This window comes from Eulemur rufifrons, chromosome 7 (assembly GCF_041146395.1).
Source record: "Eulemur rufifrons isolate Redbay chromosome 7, OSU_ERuf_1, whole genome shotgun sequence".
Lineage (NCBI taxonomy): Eukaryota > Metazoa > Chordata > Mammalia > Primates > Lemuridae > Eulemur > Eulemur rufifrons.
This window is the reverse complement of record NC_090989.1, coordinates 4,544,367-4,563,945: the sequence shown is the minus strand read 5'-3', so window position 1 is coordinate 4,563,945 and position 19,579 is coordinate 4,544,367. Positions and strand designations below refer to the sequence as shown.

The following is a 19,579-nucleotide window of genomic DNA, read 5'->3' as shown; positions in this document are numbered from 1 at the left end:
AACTTTAAAATTCATCTCACCTCCAGGAAATATTTAAATGCAAGATGTGGAGACTCTGGTGAGGCCCCGGGGCCATGTGAGTTGCATATATCAGCTCTTGTTGGCTTTGGTGGGGCGTCTGCCGGCTGGGCCTTGGTGCTGTCCAGCGCCTGTGCTGGGCGGGTTTCACTCTGGAACCCCTCCCAGTAACAGTGACGGTCCCAGGCCTTGCTGTGTTCACATCAACCGAATGTGTAGCTTTTGCTCCTGCATTAACCCTACGCTGGCTGCAGAGGACGTGTCACAGAAGCCAGCTCCACAGGTGGCTGGGAGGCTCGGAGACTGGCATACCTTGGAGATGGACGACGTGCTGAGCTGGCAGGTATCGCTAGGAAGTCATGGCATCTGTGGGCAGAGCGTGGGCAGGAAACCTGGGGAAATGTCTCCTGTCATCCTCCACCTGGGGACTGCCTACCCTACCAGAACCTGGGCAAGACAAGAAAGGATCCTCCCTGGAGCCTCTGCGGGGAGCGCAGCCCTGCCGACGCCCTGGTTTTGGACCTTTGGCCTCCAGAACTGTGAGGGGATAGATGTGTGCTGATACCACGCAGTGCGCAGTAGTTTGTTACGGCAGCCCAGGAAACTACCCAGAAGGTAAGCCACATGGTCCAGGAAAATTGAATCAGACCAGCCGATATTAAGATGTATCGATAAAGCTATAGAACTTCATGGCTACAGAAAGAATTCTTCAGGTATCCAAGGAGAAAAACAAAGTCACTTCTAACGAGGAAAAGTAAGACATGCCTCAGATTTCTCCACAAATACTTGGTGTTGAAACACCCTAGAGAAGTCTCTATGAAGTGTAGAAGGAATTACATGACCCAAATGTATAAAACCCAGGCAAATCGTTCTCCAAGTGCAGAGACCGCGGAGACGTGTTCTCAAAGCACTTGGAGAAGACGGTGCCCACCTCGCCATGTGGCCTGCGGGGCGCTGGACACGACCGAGCCGTGGGAGAGCGGGTGCAGGAGCCGGGGGCTGAGGGACTGGTACCCGGTGGCAGATCTATTTCCTGTGGGATGACGAAGCCACTGTGGGAAATGCGGCTATCAGAAGCAACCTCGCAAATATATCATAAAACAACCGTATAACCTGCTGAGAGTTTGGTGGCGATTCAGGTACATTCATCACCTCGTGTCCCTTAATGCAAGGACAGTCCTGACAGACAGTCAGCAAAAAATATGGGCAGGTGGGTAAAAAAAGGTTTATGTGCATTATGTAAATTATAAAAAGGCATCTCATGGAAGGAAAAATGACGTTATAACCCCACATTCCTTCCCATCTCTCCCTGCCCTAGAACACCCCTTTCCTTCCCAATGTCTTGATTTTTTTTTTTTTTTTTTTTTTTGGAAATGTGCTAATTTTGTCAGATTTCAGAGTGGGGAGTACTCAGACATTCTCAGTTTCCTAATCAAGATAGGAGGTTAATGGGTAGCATTTAAATGATAAAGAAAATGACCAAAATAATTTAAAGATGGAAAATCTTTAAATCTGCAGATCACCAGAAATATTCTTAAAACAAGGAAATCTGTGAAAATTAAAGAAATAAAGGAAGAAACATTAAAACAGAAAATGTAACATAGGGAGTGATAGGGCAAGGAAAAATATGTGTAATTGGTATAAATGGGATAAATTCATCCCTTAAAAGAATTGACGTTGTGGGATTTAAGACAATGGTGCAGAGATTCTGACATGCCCCCCGCTGCGTGCCGGGCTGTGGTGCGCCACTGGTGATGTAGTGTTCGCCATTGAGGAGCAGAGGAAGAGAGAGCCCCGCCCTGCAGGAATATCTGGCCCAGCCAGACTGACCTACAGGTGGATTCCCCCACCCATCTTGACCTGTTATCCACGGCTTGGTATGTACGAGAATTTCTCAGTATCCACCAATTCCTCTCCAGTAAAATCCAAGTAAATGCAGATTTGTTTGGTGCCCTCTAAGTGGAAAAAACACAAACAGGTTTTCTCTGCTCTCACACCACAGCGATCGACACAGAAGACTCTGGGACCAACCGTGTGGGGATTTCCCCACCTGCAAGCAAGCGACCTGTTCTGCAGTAGACACCAACTGGTGTCCTCCGATCAGTTCAGTCCCAACACCGTCTACCTGGAGACAGCTCAGACCCCACAGGTGGAGGGCTCGGTCCCAAGTACTGCCCCGACTTCTGATGCCAGTCGCAAGCCCTGGGCGGTTTTACCTGTGCTTCTACCAACTGACTACAAATCGAGATTCCCACAGTCCCATCTCGAGCTGGATTTATTTGCTATTGGCTCACAGAACTCAGGGACACACGTTGGCCAGTTGATTACAGGTGACATTACAAAGGGTACCGATGAAGAGGTGCATGGGATGAGGCCTGGGGGAAGGGATCGGAGCATCCACGCCCCGTCCTCCAGCACCTCCACGTGTTCAGCCTGGAAGCTCTCTGAACCCAGTCCTTTTGGGTTTGTGTGGAAGCCTCGATTATGTAGGCGTGATTGATTAAATCACTGGCCTTGGTGATCAGCTTAACCCTCATCCCCTCCCTGTCCTGGAGGCTGAGGGTGGGGTGCGGCTGGAAGTCCCAGCTCTCTAATCCTGTCCTGACACTTCCTCATCCTCAAGCTGCTGGGGGCCGCAGCCATCCGACAACTCAGAGCGTAACAGACACATCACTGTGGAGAGTCCCAAGACTGTAGGGGTCTGTGCCAGGAAATGGGGATGAAAATCAGATACATATTTAACAATTTATCTTACTCTTCTTTGCACATTGATGAAAAATACAGATCAAATCCAATCAAACTGTGGTTTGGGGACTTGGGGCTTTTGACTACCAAATATTTGAATGGGGAACCAGAAAACACATGCACATTTTTAAATCACGTTCTATCTGTAATCAGTTCAGACATCTCTGTGGCGGTGTGAGATCTCACGTTTTCTGGAGGCTGTGTGTTAGTAACTGGAAGTTAAGGGTAGAGAATTCATTTACTAAAACTAAGATGTGTAAAGCGGCATTTATAGTCTCTTTAGTGTGTTGTCGCCTTTATTTTAGATGCACTTCAAGCCTCAGTCCCCAGATGGGTTTGTCTGCCGTTCCTGCAGAGTTTTCATGAATTTGGTCTTCGGTGTAGAATTCTCTCCAGTCACAAAGCAGGGTTTGGCCTGAGAAAACAGGGCATCACCGTTTGTCACCACGGCCCCTGCAGATGCTCCCAGGACCGTTTGTTCATCACTCTCCTCACTATTCCTGTGGCCTCCTGTGGGGCAAGGCCGATGCTTGGATCAAAGGAGCAGGAACGGACCTGGCTTCTGCCAACAGCCTGAAGACTCTGCCCCTGCAGCCCCTCCGCGCAGCAGAGCTGTGTGCACAGACTGCATTCCTCTGGCTTGTTTATTTTCTCTGAATCTATTATCTTTGTACCAAGGGCACAGTTAGCGTCTTTGTTTTTACCTTTGAGAATAATTTAGTCCTTCATTCAACAAATATTTGAGTGCCTGCTATTTGCCCGGCTCTGTTCTGAGCATTGGGGTCAGAGCAGCGAACAAAATAGCAAAAGTCCCCGCCATCGAGAGCTTTCGCACCACCGAGAACCGTCGGGAGCGAGTGAGTGCGTGAGGGCCCCCGGGCCCAAGCAGTGGGTGAGTGGGGTAAGAGAGTGCAGTGGAGTCAGACTCTCCGGGTTCGAGCCTCAGCTCTGCCACTTACCCTCCTGTAACAGGGTAGGCCAGCATCTCTGCACCTCAGTGTTCCCGTCTGTGAAATGGGGGTGATGATAGTGCCACCCTCAGAGAGCTGCTGTGAGGTCTGAGCAAGTCAATGGAAACATGAAGCACTTACAGGAGTGCCTGGCACATCCTAGGTGCTGTTATTATGTTAGAGGTGATGATATTAGGGGCCGGGGGGCAGGGGGGAACAGGTCAGCAGGGGACTGGGAATGGCGGTATTTCAAAAGGGGTGGGCAGGGCTGGCTTTGTGGAGGCGTGAGGCAAGGCCCAGGAGGAAGCGATGGGTGCGCCAGGTGGACTCGGGGGGGTACCCTGGGGAGAGTTTCCCGCCTCGGTAAAGGAGGCAGCGAGAAGCCCTGCGTCTGGGGCAGGCGTGGGGCATCCAGGGCATGTCTGGAGGTCGGCGTGGCTGTGAGCAGTGAGCTTGGGCACAGACTGGTGGCGGCAGCATCGGGGGACTCTGGCTGTTACTCTGAGAGGTGCAGGAGCCATGGGAGGTGGAGGGTCGACCTGCCGTGACTTACACAGTAATGGGATTGCGGTGGTCGCTAGTTGGGAGTAGACTGAGGAAGGCAGCGGGAAGACCAGTTAGGAAAAGGTGGGGACGACGGTGGCACGGGCCACAGCAGACCCGGTAGATGAGGTGAGGAAGGGGCAGGTGCTGTCCAGACCCAGTGGTGGGGCCCGAGCTGCTCCCTGGTGGGCTGCAGGGCGGGGCGTGAGGGCAGGAAGCACAGAGCTGACTCCCAGAGCGTCCCGAGCCAACCCGACAGAGCTGCTGTCGGCTGGGATGGCCGAGACCATGGAGGGAGCAGGTGTGGGCGCGGGCAGCACGGTTCTGGGCCGTCAGACTCAGATGTCCTGTCAAATGGCCTGTTGGTGTCCTGAGCTGCCTTAGCAGCACCGCAAACCAGTGGCGTAAAACAGCAGGAACTCTTTCTCTCACAGCTGTGGACACCCCGGGTCTGGAATCAAGGTGTCAGCAGGGCCACACGCCCTCTGAGACCCTGGGCAGGGCAGTCCTTGCCTCCCCCAGCTCCTGGTGAGGTCGTCAGTCCCTGGCGCTAGCTCACCTGAAGGCGATCGCCCCCACAAAGGCCCACCTGCCACTGAGGGCGCACACACAGCTGCGGGGGTCAGGACTTCCACGTGCCTCGATGGAAAACACAGTTCAGCCCAGCACAGAAGGTCGGGAGACACCAAGTGGAGGAGCTCAGGGGCAGGTCTGGGCCTCAGCTTGAGAGTCACGACGCAGGGAAGGCGATTAGAGCCTCAGGACTCAATGGGGTCACAAAGGGCGCAAGTGTAGATGCGCCCCAAGTGTAGACTCACCGAGAGTGTAGATGAGCCCCGAGTGTAGACTCACCGAGAGTGTAGATGAGCCCCGAGTGGCCCCCACGCTGAGCCCTGGGGAACCCCTCTGCCCCGTGGTGAGGCTGAGGCAGAGGAGTCAGGGGAGGAGGACATAGGAAAGCTCGATGTCCCCGAAGGCAAAGTGAGGAAGTGTCTGCCGGAGGAGGGAGTGGGATGAGTCAGAGTCTGCTGGTGGGTCAGGTAAGAGGCAAACGGAAAACACCGGACCTGGCAGAACTGAGGCTGTCGATTAGATAATCCTGGGTAAAAACCTGCCTACTGGATTTTCTGGTCTGTAGCTTTTTTTTAAATTTGATTTTCAACCTTTTGGGCTCCGTCTACATATTCTATATTTATTTCTAAAAGACGTCTTCTTCCTTCTGTAAACAACTGGCCAGGGATCTAGACTTCAGAGGTGCTGGGCACGAGAAGATGAATGACAAACGTGCCCAGCCTTGGATGCCATTGTTTAGTGGGGAACACGGGTGACACTAATAAAATACAGTGTGACAGCTGTATGGCACTGGTCACCAGGGACCTGCAAACTAAAACCACAGCAAGATACCGCTCCACATCCACAGGGATGGCGAAACACCAGCCACACCAAATTCCAGGGAGGGTGTGGAGCAAATGAACTGAATTCACCATTGAGGTGCTGCTCATGGAAGCGTAACTTAATTTATCGGCGTTGGAGAACTGTTCAGTTCTTTTGAAAACATTAAAAATACATCTACCCCATGACCCAACAAGTTTCACTGCTAGGAATCTGCCCAAGAGAAATGGAAATATACATCCAGAGAAAGACTTTTATAAGAATGTCCATAGCAGCCTCATCTCTGATAGTCTAAAACTGGAAACAGCCCAGGTACCCATCGGGAGAAGCAGAGAAACCGTGGCGTGTCCCGGCAGGGGAATCCACTCCATGGTGAGAAGGAACAGAGGACTGGTGTCCACAACGTAACAGAATCTCAAAAACAAGTTGAGCATAAAAAAAAAAAAAAAAAAAACAGATCTTGCATTTTTTTGCACACAAATTAGACCTCAGTAGAACTAAAAACTGACACTTGCGACAGGTGTTTCCAGGTGCTGTGCAGAGAGGCGAGGGGCGTCCTGCGGAGGGGAGGTCAGGCCCGGGCAGGAGTTCAGCCTGACCAGAAGCCCAGCGCTGAGAAAGGGCTTTTGGCCTTGTTAGCGAGTTCCAGTGGCCTGAAAAATAAATCCTAGTTATTTAACAGAATTTGTTTTCTTCTAAGGCTCAGTGTGGATCTGAGGCAGGACTGTCCCCTCCCTGATGTGAGCTCCTCAGGGATGTGAGCTCAGATTTCAATGTTACAACAGCTTTTCCTCCCCTTGTCAGTAGAAGTTTTTTCCAGTGGGTAAATTATTCCTCGTACTCAGTTTTTTAAAGCAAATTATTCGAGTATTATACAAATAACCTGATGCTTTCTGTTTTTTTCTCCTTAAAAAATCATAGCTACAGATTCTCGTGGACACTGGAAGCAGTAACTTCGCCGTGGCGGGCGCCCCGCATTCCTACATAGATGGCTACTTTGACACGGCGCGGTGAGTGCGGGTCTGCGGGCGCGGGCTTGGGCCCTGCATGCATTGGAGCGCTTCAGAATGCGCCAGAACACAGCAGGCGGGAGGCTGCTGCTTTCTAAGGGGGATGTGTGTGCACGTGTATTTGCATGTATATATACATGTACATGCACGTGTAGACGTATATGCTGCATGTATGTATGTATATGTTCATTCCAGGGGGATCCACGGCAAGATTCTCCTAATAGCCATGGTGCGTTCACATGAGATTCACTTTATGAAAATTCAAATCAAGCACAACCTTTGTAGCCATGCCTAAGTCGAGGTTTACTGCGGTGCCTCTAGTCCCGCTTCGGAGCTGGGCTTGGGCGGGAGAGGAGTCTCACGAGACTGTGAGGCCTCCCTGGGCAGGGGTGTGGGGTTGCTTCCTCAGCGGGAGAAATGCATGGAAAACCACCTTTGCGTAGCCACCTGGTTCAGTAGGGTAAGGTGTGGTTCATGAGGCCAGTTCTGTGAGGAGGTGTTTCGGGAGGAGAGGAATCCGTCACTGGTTTGGAAAAGAATAAATGTTGTAAGTACGAGGCATTAAGGCCCCAGAGTGGGGCTCCGTGCCAGGGATTATGGGGCTGGATTGTGGGAAAAGAGCGGAGGCCAGGTGGAGGTGCTTGCAATGGAGCGAGCTCTGCCCGGAACGGGCCGGGGAACCCCGGCTTTGCAGCAGCCCCCAGCAGCCTGTGTCAGCCTTCGACTCTGGAGAAGCCCACGGGATCTAGAGTCAGCTCCTTCTGGGAGCTCAAAGCTGCACTAGGGCTGTGCACATTTTGATTTCACATCTGCTTTTGTGATCCTAAAATTTAAACTCAACAGACAAAACAGAGAAGGTGACAGGGAGTGATTTGCTTTTTAGGGCCACGAACTGTCTGCAGACTCCGAACTGCCACATTGGGTTTCCCCACCATAAACCTTTTCATGTCTTCCCGCGCTCACTTTCCCTCGTCCGCAGTGTTCTGGTCCAGGGAACGAAGGCCAGCTTTGGCTGGGGGAGGAGAGGAGGGGAATGATAGCTGGCGGCCTCTGAGAATGCCGAGCAACCTCACGACGCGGGAATGGCTGGCCCTGTGCACGTCTATCCAACCTACGCAGCATCCTGGGCTCTTGGTGGCATAAGTGACGTGGCTCGTGCACACACAGCTGAGCTGCTTGCTGGGGAGAGGGGCGTGGCAGCCAGTCTGTATGGGGCGTTGCAGGGCGGGACTGCCTGTAGCTCAGTTTATGACGCCATATATTGAAAAGCTTCTGTCACTGATATTCCAGGGTACAACACCAGCCAGTGATCACTCTGTGACTAAGACTAATATGTGCCCGGCTGTTGTTGCTGTCCCCATGAGCGTGTGTAGGAGTGGGAGTGGTATTGCTCTGTGTGTGTGCAGGGGGGCCTGGGTTGGTGGTTTCTCACTCCAGTAGAGGTTTCCTCCAAATCCTGGATCCCCAAACAGCTCCACCTGCAGTGGCTCACTCTGGACTGCTTCGTCATGGAACGGGACCTGGTGTCGGTCCAAACCTTTCATTTTGACTCATGCAGCACAGGAGGTCAGGGAGGCAGGGAACTTGCCGGGGTTCAGGCTTTGAGACCCGCAGTTTCCAAACCCTCAGCCAACACCTCCTTTTTATAACGAGTGCTTTTCAGTGCCCTGAAATGAACAAAAAGGTCATGTAACTACCTACGTATGTAGCTCTGAATGCCCTGATGTAATATGGGGGAATAAAAGGGTGGTCATGTGCGGTAATCGGTATCTCAATGTGGAAACGCTCGGTGTCGGTGGTGCTGGCAGACTGTGTGGTCAGGGGAGGTGGAGGCTGAGTGTGCGTCACTGTGGACCTGCAGCACCGGTGTAGACTGATCAAGGCGGACTGAGTAAGACTCCGACACCCAGAGCAGCTTGGGCTGCTGTCTTAGTCCGTTTGTGTTGCTATAGAGGAAGACCTAAGCCTGGGTGATTTACAAAGGAAAGAGGTGTGTTTGGCTCACGGGTGTGCAGGCTGTGCAAGAAGCCTGGTGCCAGCATCTGCTTCCGGTGAGGGCCTCAGGGAGCTTCCACTCCTGGCAGAAGGCAGAGGGGAGCCGGTGTGAGCAGAGGTCACAGGTGGGAGAGGAGGAGGGAGGGGGGAAGGGTGCCAGCTCGTTGGAACAGTCGGCTCCCGCAGGACCTAACAGAGGAAGAACTTGCTCATCGCCGCGAGGACGGCAGTGAGCCATTCACCAGGGATCCATCCCAGACACCTCACTCCAGACCCCACCTCCAACACGGGGGACCAGATTTCAACATGAGATTTGGGGGAGACACATAGCCAAACTATCTCAGTTGTAGACATGATTTTCCAAACTGGCGAAGAATCTTGGTAAAATTAAAAAAAAAAAAATTTACCACCTTGCCTCAATTTATACAGTAGCTACTACCCAACGTAATATTAAACTCGTAGAGAATATTTCGTGCATCTGTGAAGGGACGACACACACTGTGCTCAGGCCATCAGTGGCAGGTGGAGGCCCAGAGCGACTTTGCAAAGTGGTGTGAGACCATAGCAGTTCTTCATGTTGCAGGACTGCCCCAAGCATTCCGGGATAGCCAGTGTGCCTGGTGTGGGCCCACCAGCAACACCCCCAGAGTTTCCAAAAGTCCCCCAGGGGACAGTGCCTTCCACACTGAGAACCACTCATCTCGACAGCCCCCAGGGTGGCCCAAGCCCGGTGCTGTTTCCGCCACTGGACTCTGGTCAGCGCTCCACGTTTACCCAGGGTCCCCGCACCTGCCGGGGCTCAGCACAGAGGGGAACCCACACACGTGGAGCTTCCCTTCCATGTGTGGCAGTTTTCTCCCCCTAGAGTGGTTTTGTTTCTCATCACACATCTGTAGACGCAAGATATGATAGGAGGAAACAGTAAAGTACAGTAAAGTGAGGGCGATGTGCACGTTGAACACTGTGGTTGGCTACTTCCTTCCTGGTAGATAAATGGCAGTTCTCTGGCAGCCACCGTAGCCAGCGTCCACAGAGATCAAAGTGTCCCTCCCAACCCAGGCATCCTTTTGCCATGCAGATGCAATTGTTGAAACGTTCAAGGGCAAATAATGGCCCGCATTACCGGTACAATGTACAAAATGTAATCAACTGTGGACACCCCAGCATCTTTCTCAGTTACCTTCGACTGCTCACTGTTTGGTTGAGTTGCGGTTCTCTCTCTCAGGCTTCCGTGGGGCTCATCTTTCTGACTTACCTGCTAACCCTGTTTGCCTGATTCAGGTAGGTGTTGTGCCCGAAACCAGGTTTGCGTTCACACGGCAGATGGTTCCTGTTTTCCATACTTCAGACGTTTGCCTTCTCTGGTCCATGTGCATCTGATTTAACATGAAAACTCCTGGGACCGTCAAAGCTCGTTTGATAACAAAGTCTTCCATCCTGATAATCCCACAAGAGAATTTAGGACTCTATCAGCTTTCTGGCCACTCAAGGTTCTCATCTCTTTCTCCTTTTGTGGGTAAATAAAAAGCAAAATAACAGAATTACACGCATGTCTAGGGAAGGCCCCAGGTTCCGTGTCACCCATCGCCACTTTGCTATTCAAATTCAGCCTTCCTTCCTCATTGGCAGGAACTGCTGAGATTGCTTTATTACGCGCAAAACGTCACCCACATTTTGGGTCTGTAGCCCGGCACTGCTTTTTTTCCCAAGAGACCATTCTTCAGCAGAGCTATACGGTCTCTTCTCAGCTGCACCAGGTGCGAAGCACCCCTGTCTGAGTGCTAGGCAGGTCTGTCCCCCAGTGGCATCCCTGCTACCACGCTTGCTTGGCAGGGGACACCCTTTCCTGGGTTTACCTTCGCCTTGTTTTCTTTTCTCTGCTTTTCCCAGGCTGCTTATAGGCTTATAATCAGCATGGATTCATTGTAAATGTGTGAATACTTTCTTTCGATGTCAATTATGTATTATTAATTTGTCTAATGCTTTCAGCTAACTTGAGAGTCCGCCTAACGTATACTTTCAACCATCGTATTTGACGGAAGCCACGGCAACCGTGTTCTTTTTCCTTCTCAGTTTCTGACAAAGGTTCCTTCTCCGAGATGGAGCTCCCGCCCCGCGAGGTGCCTGCGTTTGCGTGCGCCTCTGATCTCTCCGTTCTAATCAGGTTTCTGGTTGGGTTTGCCAGCCTCTGATCCAAGTCCACAGTCTCTGGGTATTCAGGTTTCACGCTTCCTGAAACATGTTGTAGTAATTGGAGATTCTGCTTGAGGTTCTTTGACAAGATCGCTTTGATCTATGGAACGAGATGTCGGGCCACCATTAGACACTGGCGTGGCTGGTCTTCGTCAGAACTCCTCTTTTCATGGCGGTGAATGTGCTAATGAATTGCTGTATAGCATGAAAAAGAAAGGAAGTTGTGTGTGTGTTTTTAATATACAACTTTTTTAGCCAATAAAACAGCCTCCAGCCAGTTGGCTTGATGAGAGATAGATACAATGTACTGATTCCTTGACCCTCTGTTAAGAAATTAAGTATGTTTCCATGAAAATGTCTCCTCCCTCCTGTACTCTCCCCGGGGTAAAGCTCACGGAGCAAGAGGGCAATTTATTTTCCTCAACTGATGTTTGTAAGTGGAATTAAGGAATGAAAGAATTGCCTGGTGGCTTCTTGAAAGAGGCTAAAGTGGGTGCAGATCAAATACCTTTCCATGCAATGACAACGGATAACTTTGTCTGGTCGCTTAGATGATTTTCCAAGCCTGCCTGGTGTTTGCCTGTGCAGAAGGGGACTTGCCATTGCTGAGGACATTGATGAGCCACCAGGTTAGGCAGGTGGGCAGAGCAGCCCCTGGGCCTCAGTGGTCGCATCCATGCAGGTGTGATGATTGCCAGGATCACAGGAGAGTAAGGGAGGCATCTGGCCGCGTGGGGCAGGCCAGGAAGCCCACAGGGGGATTCCAGAGCCTAAGTGCAGAAGAGCCCAGGGCTGTCTTGCAGGAGTTCTTTAGGGCTCTTGGCATTCCCTGGGTGGGGAGGCCTAGGAGAACCAGAGCTGCCTTGAGGATTCAACCCTTCCAATGCTGTGCTTCCAACCTCTCTTATACTGTTCTCTGAAAACAACAGTGGCTTTAAAAAAAAAAAATAATAGAATGTTCTGTGGCTCTTTTCTTCCTGAGTTCAATTGATTTCACTTTTTAATCCTGCATTCCCTGAACACTCTTATCAGAGGCAGAGCATCTTCTGAATTTGGTTCAAAGTGTTTTACTACCGTGAGCAGGTTTTCTCCTGGCGGTCCGCACCCCTGATTGATTGCTGCTTCCGGGCGAGCAGAGTGGGCCTTGCAAATGGGAAGCCCGTCTGGGATTCTCTCTCTGTATATTTAATTATTGTGCAGAGCAATTGAGAGCCAAAGCATTTTAGTCCCAAGAGGTAGGATGTTAGAAAATGAAGATGAAGTTATTTATTTTTTAATTTAAAGTGCTAGAAACTATATGCTAATAATACCCCTTAGAGTTGCTTACGATTCCTCTCTGGGGTTTTACACAGAGCTTTAGTTCAGGGAGCCCAGGGAATATGAACATGAGCTTAGAATTACTTTTTTTTTCACATTATCTAGGACTGAGGTTTTTACAAGGGCCCAGCCACATGTGGCTATTTAAATTTGAATTAATTAATGTTACAAGTTCAGTTCTTCCAGTTGCACTCTAATCACATTTCAAATGTTCATTAGCCACATGTGGCCACCGTGTTGTGTTGGACAGCATAGATAAAGAATATTTCTGCCTCACAGGAAGTCCTGGCCCAGAGCACAGAAGAACTCCACCTTTTAGACACTTGTTGCACAAGAGCTTGAAGGTGTCGCTGCCTCCCCTGACCTCCGTAGCCAAGTCATCCCCCACAGACTTGTCCCTTTTCATGGGGGTGGATGGACTTTAGAATGAGACAGTTTTAGATATTCAGTAAGAGTAGCTCTATAACAGCATTTTCTAGAAAAAAAAAATCCTTGGGTTTTCTAAGAATAGCTCATAGATTGAATAAAGGTAGCAAGTGATTAGATGATTATAATAATAGCAGCTATTTTTGTTGCATACCTGCTGTGTTCTAGGGTTTTGTTCTAAATGCTTTACAGAAGCATTTAATCCTCAAAATTAACTCCATGAGGTATGGCGTTATAGTAGCCCCATTTTTTGGTTGAGGAAACTGAGGCACAGAGAGGTTAAATATCTTGGCACACATAGGTACTAAGGGGTGGAACTAGTATTTGAACCTGGGTGGCGTAGCCCCAACTATCTCTCCTCTCTCTGCAAATGGCACCAAAACATCCAGAATGTTCCCTGTGTAAAGGGAATGGCAACCTGGTCAGGAAACTATAGAAGAAATAAATGCTAAATAGATGTTCAGACTGGTTCAGATTCTTATTAACATTGCAGATTCCAACGAGTTTTTTGTAGCCTGGATGGAATAAAAATAAAACAACTTTTCAAAAGGAAGTCATAGCACTTTAGACTATTTGGGGAAGATACAATTATCTACTAGACCAGGGGTTGGCAAACTGGAGCCCAAAGGCCACATCCCACTGCTTGCCTGTTTTTGCAAATAAAACAGCCCTGCATGTTTGTTTGTATATTGTCTGTGGCTGCTTACGCATTCCATTTGCAGAGCCGAGTAGTTGTAACAGAGATCATATCTCAAACAAAGCCTAAAACATCCATTTTCTGTTCCTTTGCAGAAGAAGTTTGCCGACCTCTGTGCTAGATCATATTCTCCAAGCGTTTCAAGATAATTAGCATTAGTGTATTTCTGAACTTGAGGAATGACCCTGTATTGTCGAAGGGATTGAATAATTCAGTATTTTCATTGCTTTGCATCATAAATATGTGCCTCCCCTCCTGTGCGCCAGGCACATCTGAATTTACTTTGGCTCTAAAACTGGGCATGTCACCAATCCTCAAATACCCACGTCTCAAAGAGCAGACTGCACTTTAGCCGGGTCGTTTCTGGGGGATCCCTTGGCGCTCAGTGTGCCCAGGGTCCATCTGCTGTCCCTTCCCTGTCTCCGTGCCTGCCCACTGGCGGGAGATCGTGCACACAAAATGTTCACGTAAGTCTTCTCTTACTTTAAGCTCATGGTGGAGTGAACTAAAATAGTAGGCAAATATTAAAATTCAACACTCTTCATATTCTATATTCCATTATGTAGTTAGAATAAATTAAGTTTCCCCAAAATGTTTTTGCCAGACCTTTTTAAAATAACATTTTTCCTTGATTATAAAAGTTCTAGATGCAGAAAGTGTGAAGGGATCTAACCACAAGAATGGAGTCCCCTTCTCCCCACCACCGACGGTCACCACTGCAAATATTTGAGTAATAGTTTTGAAGAAGATTCTGCCACACATACAGTTTTTTAACAATTTTTAACAATTTTTCTATGTCATTTAAAATTTCTTAGAAAAGCAATTTTTCATTGCTACATAATTGTCCATCGTATTCATGTACTGTAATTCACCGAACCGTTTCCTTTCTACTGAGCAATTGAATTGTTCGCAGCTGTTTGTGATTCTACATAAAACGTCATAACCGTCTTTGCAAGTCAGCCTGTGTCTGCTTCCTGGGTGCCTCCTTAGGATCAGATTCTCAGAACTGCAATTACTGAATTAAAGATATTTAACATATGGAAAGCTCAGGAAGTCCACCCAAAATAACTAAATCAAAGGTCATGTCATCTCTGACTTGACTTCTTCCCTGACCTCAAACAAGACTAATAGTTCATGTAATCCCACAGCAAAGACTTACTGACGTGTGTTAGTGTTGCACAGACTTGACATAAAACAGTGAAATGAAACTCCCAGGTGAACAGAGACGCTTTAGAATTACCTGTGTGGTGATTTGACATTAATCTTAGGAATCTGATCATCTTCTTAGGCAAAGCATGGTTTGAATGCCCAGATATCTGCCTACAGCTGTTCCTTGGGTTCCTTCCCATAGTCCCACGGTTTTCAAATTCGCATGGGTATAAAATGACCTTAGGTCGGGTGTAGTGGCTCACACCTATAATCCCAGCACTTTCGGAGGCCAAGGTCAGAGGATCACTTAAGACCAGGAGTTCAAGGCCAGCATGAGCAACATAGACCTGATTTCTACAAAAAACAGAAATTAGCTGGGCATGGTGGCCTGTACCTGTGATCCCAGCTACTTGAGGCCGAGGCAGGAGGATCACTTGAGGCCACCAGGAGTTTAGAGACCAGTCCAAGGAAGAGCAAGACCCTGTCTCTACAAAAAGTAGAAAAATTAGCCGGGCATGATGGTGCGCCTGTAATCCCAGCTACTTGGGAGCCTGAGGCAGGAGGATTGCTTGAGCCCAGGAGTTTGAGGCTGCAGTGAACTATGATCACACCACTGTACCCAAGCCTGGGCAGCAGAGCGAGACCCCCTCTCTATAAGAGAAGACCTTGTAGGGTTGGACGCCCCAGGGCCTTGACACCTGCTTTCCTCTCTCCGGGAAGTCCTGCCCCAGAGAGCCACAGGCTCGTTGTCTTCCTTCAGGTCTCATATGGAGGTCGTCATACCAGAGTGGCCTCCCCAGCGGCCACGTCACTTGCTCACCAGCCACCTGCCTTATTCCCTGGGCAGCTCTTACTCTCCTCCCTGTCCACACATGCCTCTCCTCCCTGCAGCGAAAACGAGGGCTTTCCTCAGCCCTGTCCATCACCTGATCTTGTGATTGTCTTCCTGTGTCAGTAGCTCACACCCTCAGGGGTGTGTGTGTGGTGGGCTGTGGGTCACGCCATAGTGATTTATGTCCCAGCGTGCCATTAGCCTCTTCACCCATATTTTGGTGTCGAGTATCATCAGCTTTGGGGCACTGGGGGAGAGCCATGAGAAGGACCCGTGACATCAAGGGCCTGGGCTTCGGTGGGTAGGGCCTGAGCTTTGCATGTCACTTGGGTTAGAAGTGGGAATCTGAACCCCAGCCACTGCTGGCGCAGTATGTGGAGCCCCCTCCTGGTGCTGCCACCTGCCTGTGTCACAGAGCAGCAGCCCAGCGTCCCTGCAAAGCCAGAGGGCCAGGCGGGTGCCCCATCTGGGTTGTGACCTGCAAAGGCTAAAGTATTTAAGTAAAGCACCTGATTTATGGGGTTTGACTTGGGCATAGGGAAGAATTAAACTGAAGGCCTTCCATGTGGCTTGGAAAACGCTGTTACCAAAACATTAGTGATTATGTTTTGGGGGGGCAACTGCCACTTTGTCAACGTCAACACTTAATTATGAGGAATTGCTCACAGGCTTACAGTGGACTGTTTTGGGGACAGCTGTCTTTGCCACGATGCCCTTGTCTTCGTGGCTCGGGGAACACGGACAAGTGATGGACTCCGACGGACTTTTCTTTCCTTTGGCCAGGTCTAGCACCTACCGCCCCAAGGGCTTCGATGTCACCGTGAAGTACACGCAAGGGAGCTGGACAGGCTCGGTCGGGGAGGACATCGTCACCATCCCAAAAGGCTTCAATGGCTCTTTTCTTGTCAACATTGCCACCATTTTTGAGTCAGAGAATTTCTTTCTGCCCGGGATTAAGTGGAACGGAATACTCGGCCTGGCTTATGCCACCCTGGCCAAGGTAAGGCTGCCCCGAGGGTTAAGTAACCCGAGCAGTGGGATGACATTCTGAACACCGACCATGAAAGGGCTGAGAAACGGGTCCGGGGCTGTCCTTGGAGATGGTCGGGGAGAATCACACGGTTGAAAGAGACCAGTGTTCACACATTATATTTTTGTAATTTAAGGTAAATGGTGCGATTCTTTGAATCTCCCTATGGGATATACTAATAGCATTAACTTTTTTTGGTTCTGTTTGTTTGAGTTCTAGACTAAAAATATTAACAGAATTTGAATCACGTTGATTATGGTGTGTGTTTAGGAGGTTTTACTAGGGAAGGATTAAAAGAAAACACTTTTATTAAATCCATACGCTTGCATGAGATGGAGCCTGCAGGTGGCCCTGGAACGGGGGCGGCTGGACGTGCCTCCACCGGGCCGGGAGCCTGTCCTGCTGCTCTCCTGACACTGCAGGAGACACCTCCGAGGAGAACCTGGCAGTGGAACAGGGGCAACGGGACGGTGTGCCCGGGCTTGCCGGCCACGCCAAGCGGTGAGGAGCCACGGGGCGGTGTGCGGCCCTGGCGCTCTCAGCATCGAGCCTTCCCCAGATGGAGAAGGACAGAATTGGATGTTCCCCGCATATTTGTCCCTGGGACCGACCCAAAGGAAACGATGTCTGTGTGCAGGAGGGGGAGGCAGGCAGGGGGGTTCCACGTGCAAGCGTCGCCCGGGGCAGGCGGGGTTGGACACCAGGGTGTGCCCTGGGCTCCTGGGGACCCGGCGGGTTTGTGCGCACTTTGGAATAGCAGGAGGAGGTCCCCTCTCTAGGCCCTGTACCTGGGCACCGCACCCCGGCCCCTCCTTGTCAAGCGTTAGGCTTGGAGCCGGAGCTCAGTGTGGGAGGGAAAAGAATGCGATTGCCGGGCAGCAGGCCCCACTGGCCTGTGACAATCATTTTCCCACCCTGTGGGAGCATTTGTTCCAGCTCAAGTTCATTAGCAAATGCTGTGGGGTGGGGGAACGGGCAGGGGAGTGCCCCAGCCCTGGCTTCCCTGGGAGGAAGAGTAATTACCGAGAGCCTATTAGGCCTAGGCTGAGAGTATGACCAGACGCTGGTCACTGAGAGCTCACGACCTCCTGTGCGGCGTACTTTGCCAGGCCACGCTCTCCCCACTGACAGATGTGGGGCTGAGGGCCAGAGAGGTTTGCCCCCTTCAAGTCGGAACACAGAGCCCTGGTATTCTCGCGCTGTCTGCAGAGCCTGGACAGGCACAGGGGCCCCTTGTCCCTGTGTTGTAAGCTGAACGGCGTATGCAGTCGGCACACCGGTAAAAACTTACATTCCCAAGTTCGTTTTCACTGATAACGGGACCTTAGGCAAACATTTCATCTTTCAGTGACTATTTGGAAATGAAAGATACAGGATTGATTTTAGGGTCATTTATTCAGAAAATGGTAGAGTAAACTTTAATTATCTAGAATTAATAGTATGTGAAACTTCTATGAGAACTACTTTGGAGCTTTTTGGGGGTGTCCGCACTCTCCACGTGATCTTACATCTTTTTGTCTACAAAATGCCAACATTATTAAAAATTGGCTTCCCGTTCCCCAGGTTGGAGGAGAGAGGAACAGAGCTCGTGGGAAGCGGCGTGCAGCTGGGAACAGGACCGGCGGGGTGGTCTGGGTTGGTGGCCCAAAGGTGTGTCTGAAACAGATTGGCCAGGCACCCAGTGGTGGTTGTCGTGTGTGGTGGCCCCTGCTCCGTCCCAGGTGCCTCCCGCCAAGGCTGTGTCAGAACCACCTACGAGCTTCTACACCATGGGCACCTGGGTCCCGCCGCGCACCCGCTGGAGCAGGTTCTCCTGGGGTTGGTCCTGGGCAACTGTGTCTTTAAACCCCTAGCGGGAGCCCGAGGCACAACCCCAGTGCAGAAGGACTTGACGGAGTAGTGAGAGGTCCGTTACCGTGTGCCAGGCCCTGTCCCCAGCACTTTGTAGGTATCGACCCATCGAAGCCCCCAGCACAGCTCTACAAGTTGCTGTCATCCCCATTTTACAGATAAGGAAACAAAGGAACAAGTTGCTCTGTTGGCAAGTAGTAGACCAGGCTCCTATTCCAGATAGTGTTTGTTTTGCTCTGCCGCCTCTGGAGAAGGGGACAGAAGGGGACAGCAGGGGACGGCGGCACCACCAGACCCCGCCCACGCCACGGGGGCACCACCTCGCTCACTGGCCCACGCTCAGTGTTCCCACAGGGACCTCCTGGGGACGGAGCTGCACTCTGCCTTCTATATCTGCCGAGGCTGGGATGAAACCCCTGGGAGGCCGGGTGCAAATGGACCGTACAGGTGGGCAGATCTGTATCTGCCCCAGAATGGAGACCTGCTCACTGCCCTCCAGACCTACAGTTTTAGTCCTCACGGATAGTAAATAATTATTCCCATGAATGACCACAGGTGGTCAGGGGACGCCTATAGCGTCTGTTCTACTACAGTTAATTTTTAAGTTTTCACCAAAAAACTAACAAACAATTCGTGGTGACCAGCTGCAGCATCTCTTAGTTGTCAGAGCCAAAAGCCAAACTCAGGTCTATCGCTAACCTGCCTCCTCCACGACCTGGCACCCCGGGCCACCCCCAGCTCAGAACAGTTTGCAGATCAATCCCCTTCTTTTTGCACCTTTGTGGAGAAACGGGTGTCTGCTGAATGCGCAGCCGCAAGAGAGTGAGACACACAGCAAATATGTCCCCTGGAATTTGGCAGTGGTGAGCAGTAAGTCTTGTAAACTTCGGAAGTGCAGCTTTGTGCCTTTCCTGCCACTGTCCTGATCACGGAGTTCGGCTGGCAGAGTTGGGCTCTGTCCGGGGTCCGGGGTCCGGATGAGCTGTCCTCGTGGGCCGGTCACTTCTCATTTGCGCGATTGGCAGCTGCAGCTGCGAGGGACGAACAGGGACTTCGGCAGCAGTGGCATCTCCGTGAGAAATTGCTCTCTCCTTACTCCAAAATGTCCAAGATTAGAACTCACCGCCTACCTCGATAATCCACTTCCACGGCGTCTCGTGCCCGCCCACAGGCAGTCGTGATGGCAAATGTGATAGGGTCCTAATAGCTTCAGAAATAATACCTTGTTTTTACAACAGAGCTGTACCAGAAGGACAAATGCCAGGCAGTGGGCAGCTCTGTTGGCACTTTCTGAATTACTGCATCTGATCACAAGCTTGTTTGTTGTTTAGCCATGAAAAAATTAGATGTAAAGATCAAGAATGTTGTCTGTGGTTTGTGGTGTCTACACCGGTGTCTACACTGGTCACCCTTGTCTATACTGTGAGTCAT

At 50.5% G+C, this 19,579-nt stretch overlaps 1 protein-coding gene across 2 annotated transcripts in view; it reads left to right on the top strand.

Moving 5' to 3' along the window:
* Nucleotides 1-19,579, top strand: part of BACE2 (beta-secretase 2) — an 83,722-nt gene that overhangs the window by 29,816 nt on the left and 34,327 nt on the right. For both annotated transcript variants that reach the window (XM_069474940.1, XM_069474939.1), the window contains exons 2-3: nucleotides 6,570-6,658; nucleotides 16,051-16,267. In XM_069474940.1, the coding sequence (XP_069331041.1) occupies nucleotides 6,570-6,658; nucleotides 16,051-16,267 (306 nt within the window). The remainder of the gene's footprint in view (nucleotides 1-6,569; nucleotides 6,659-16,050; nucleotides 16,268-19,579) is intronic.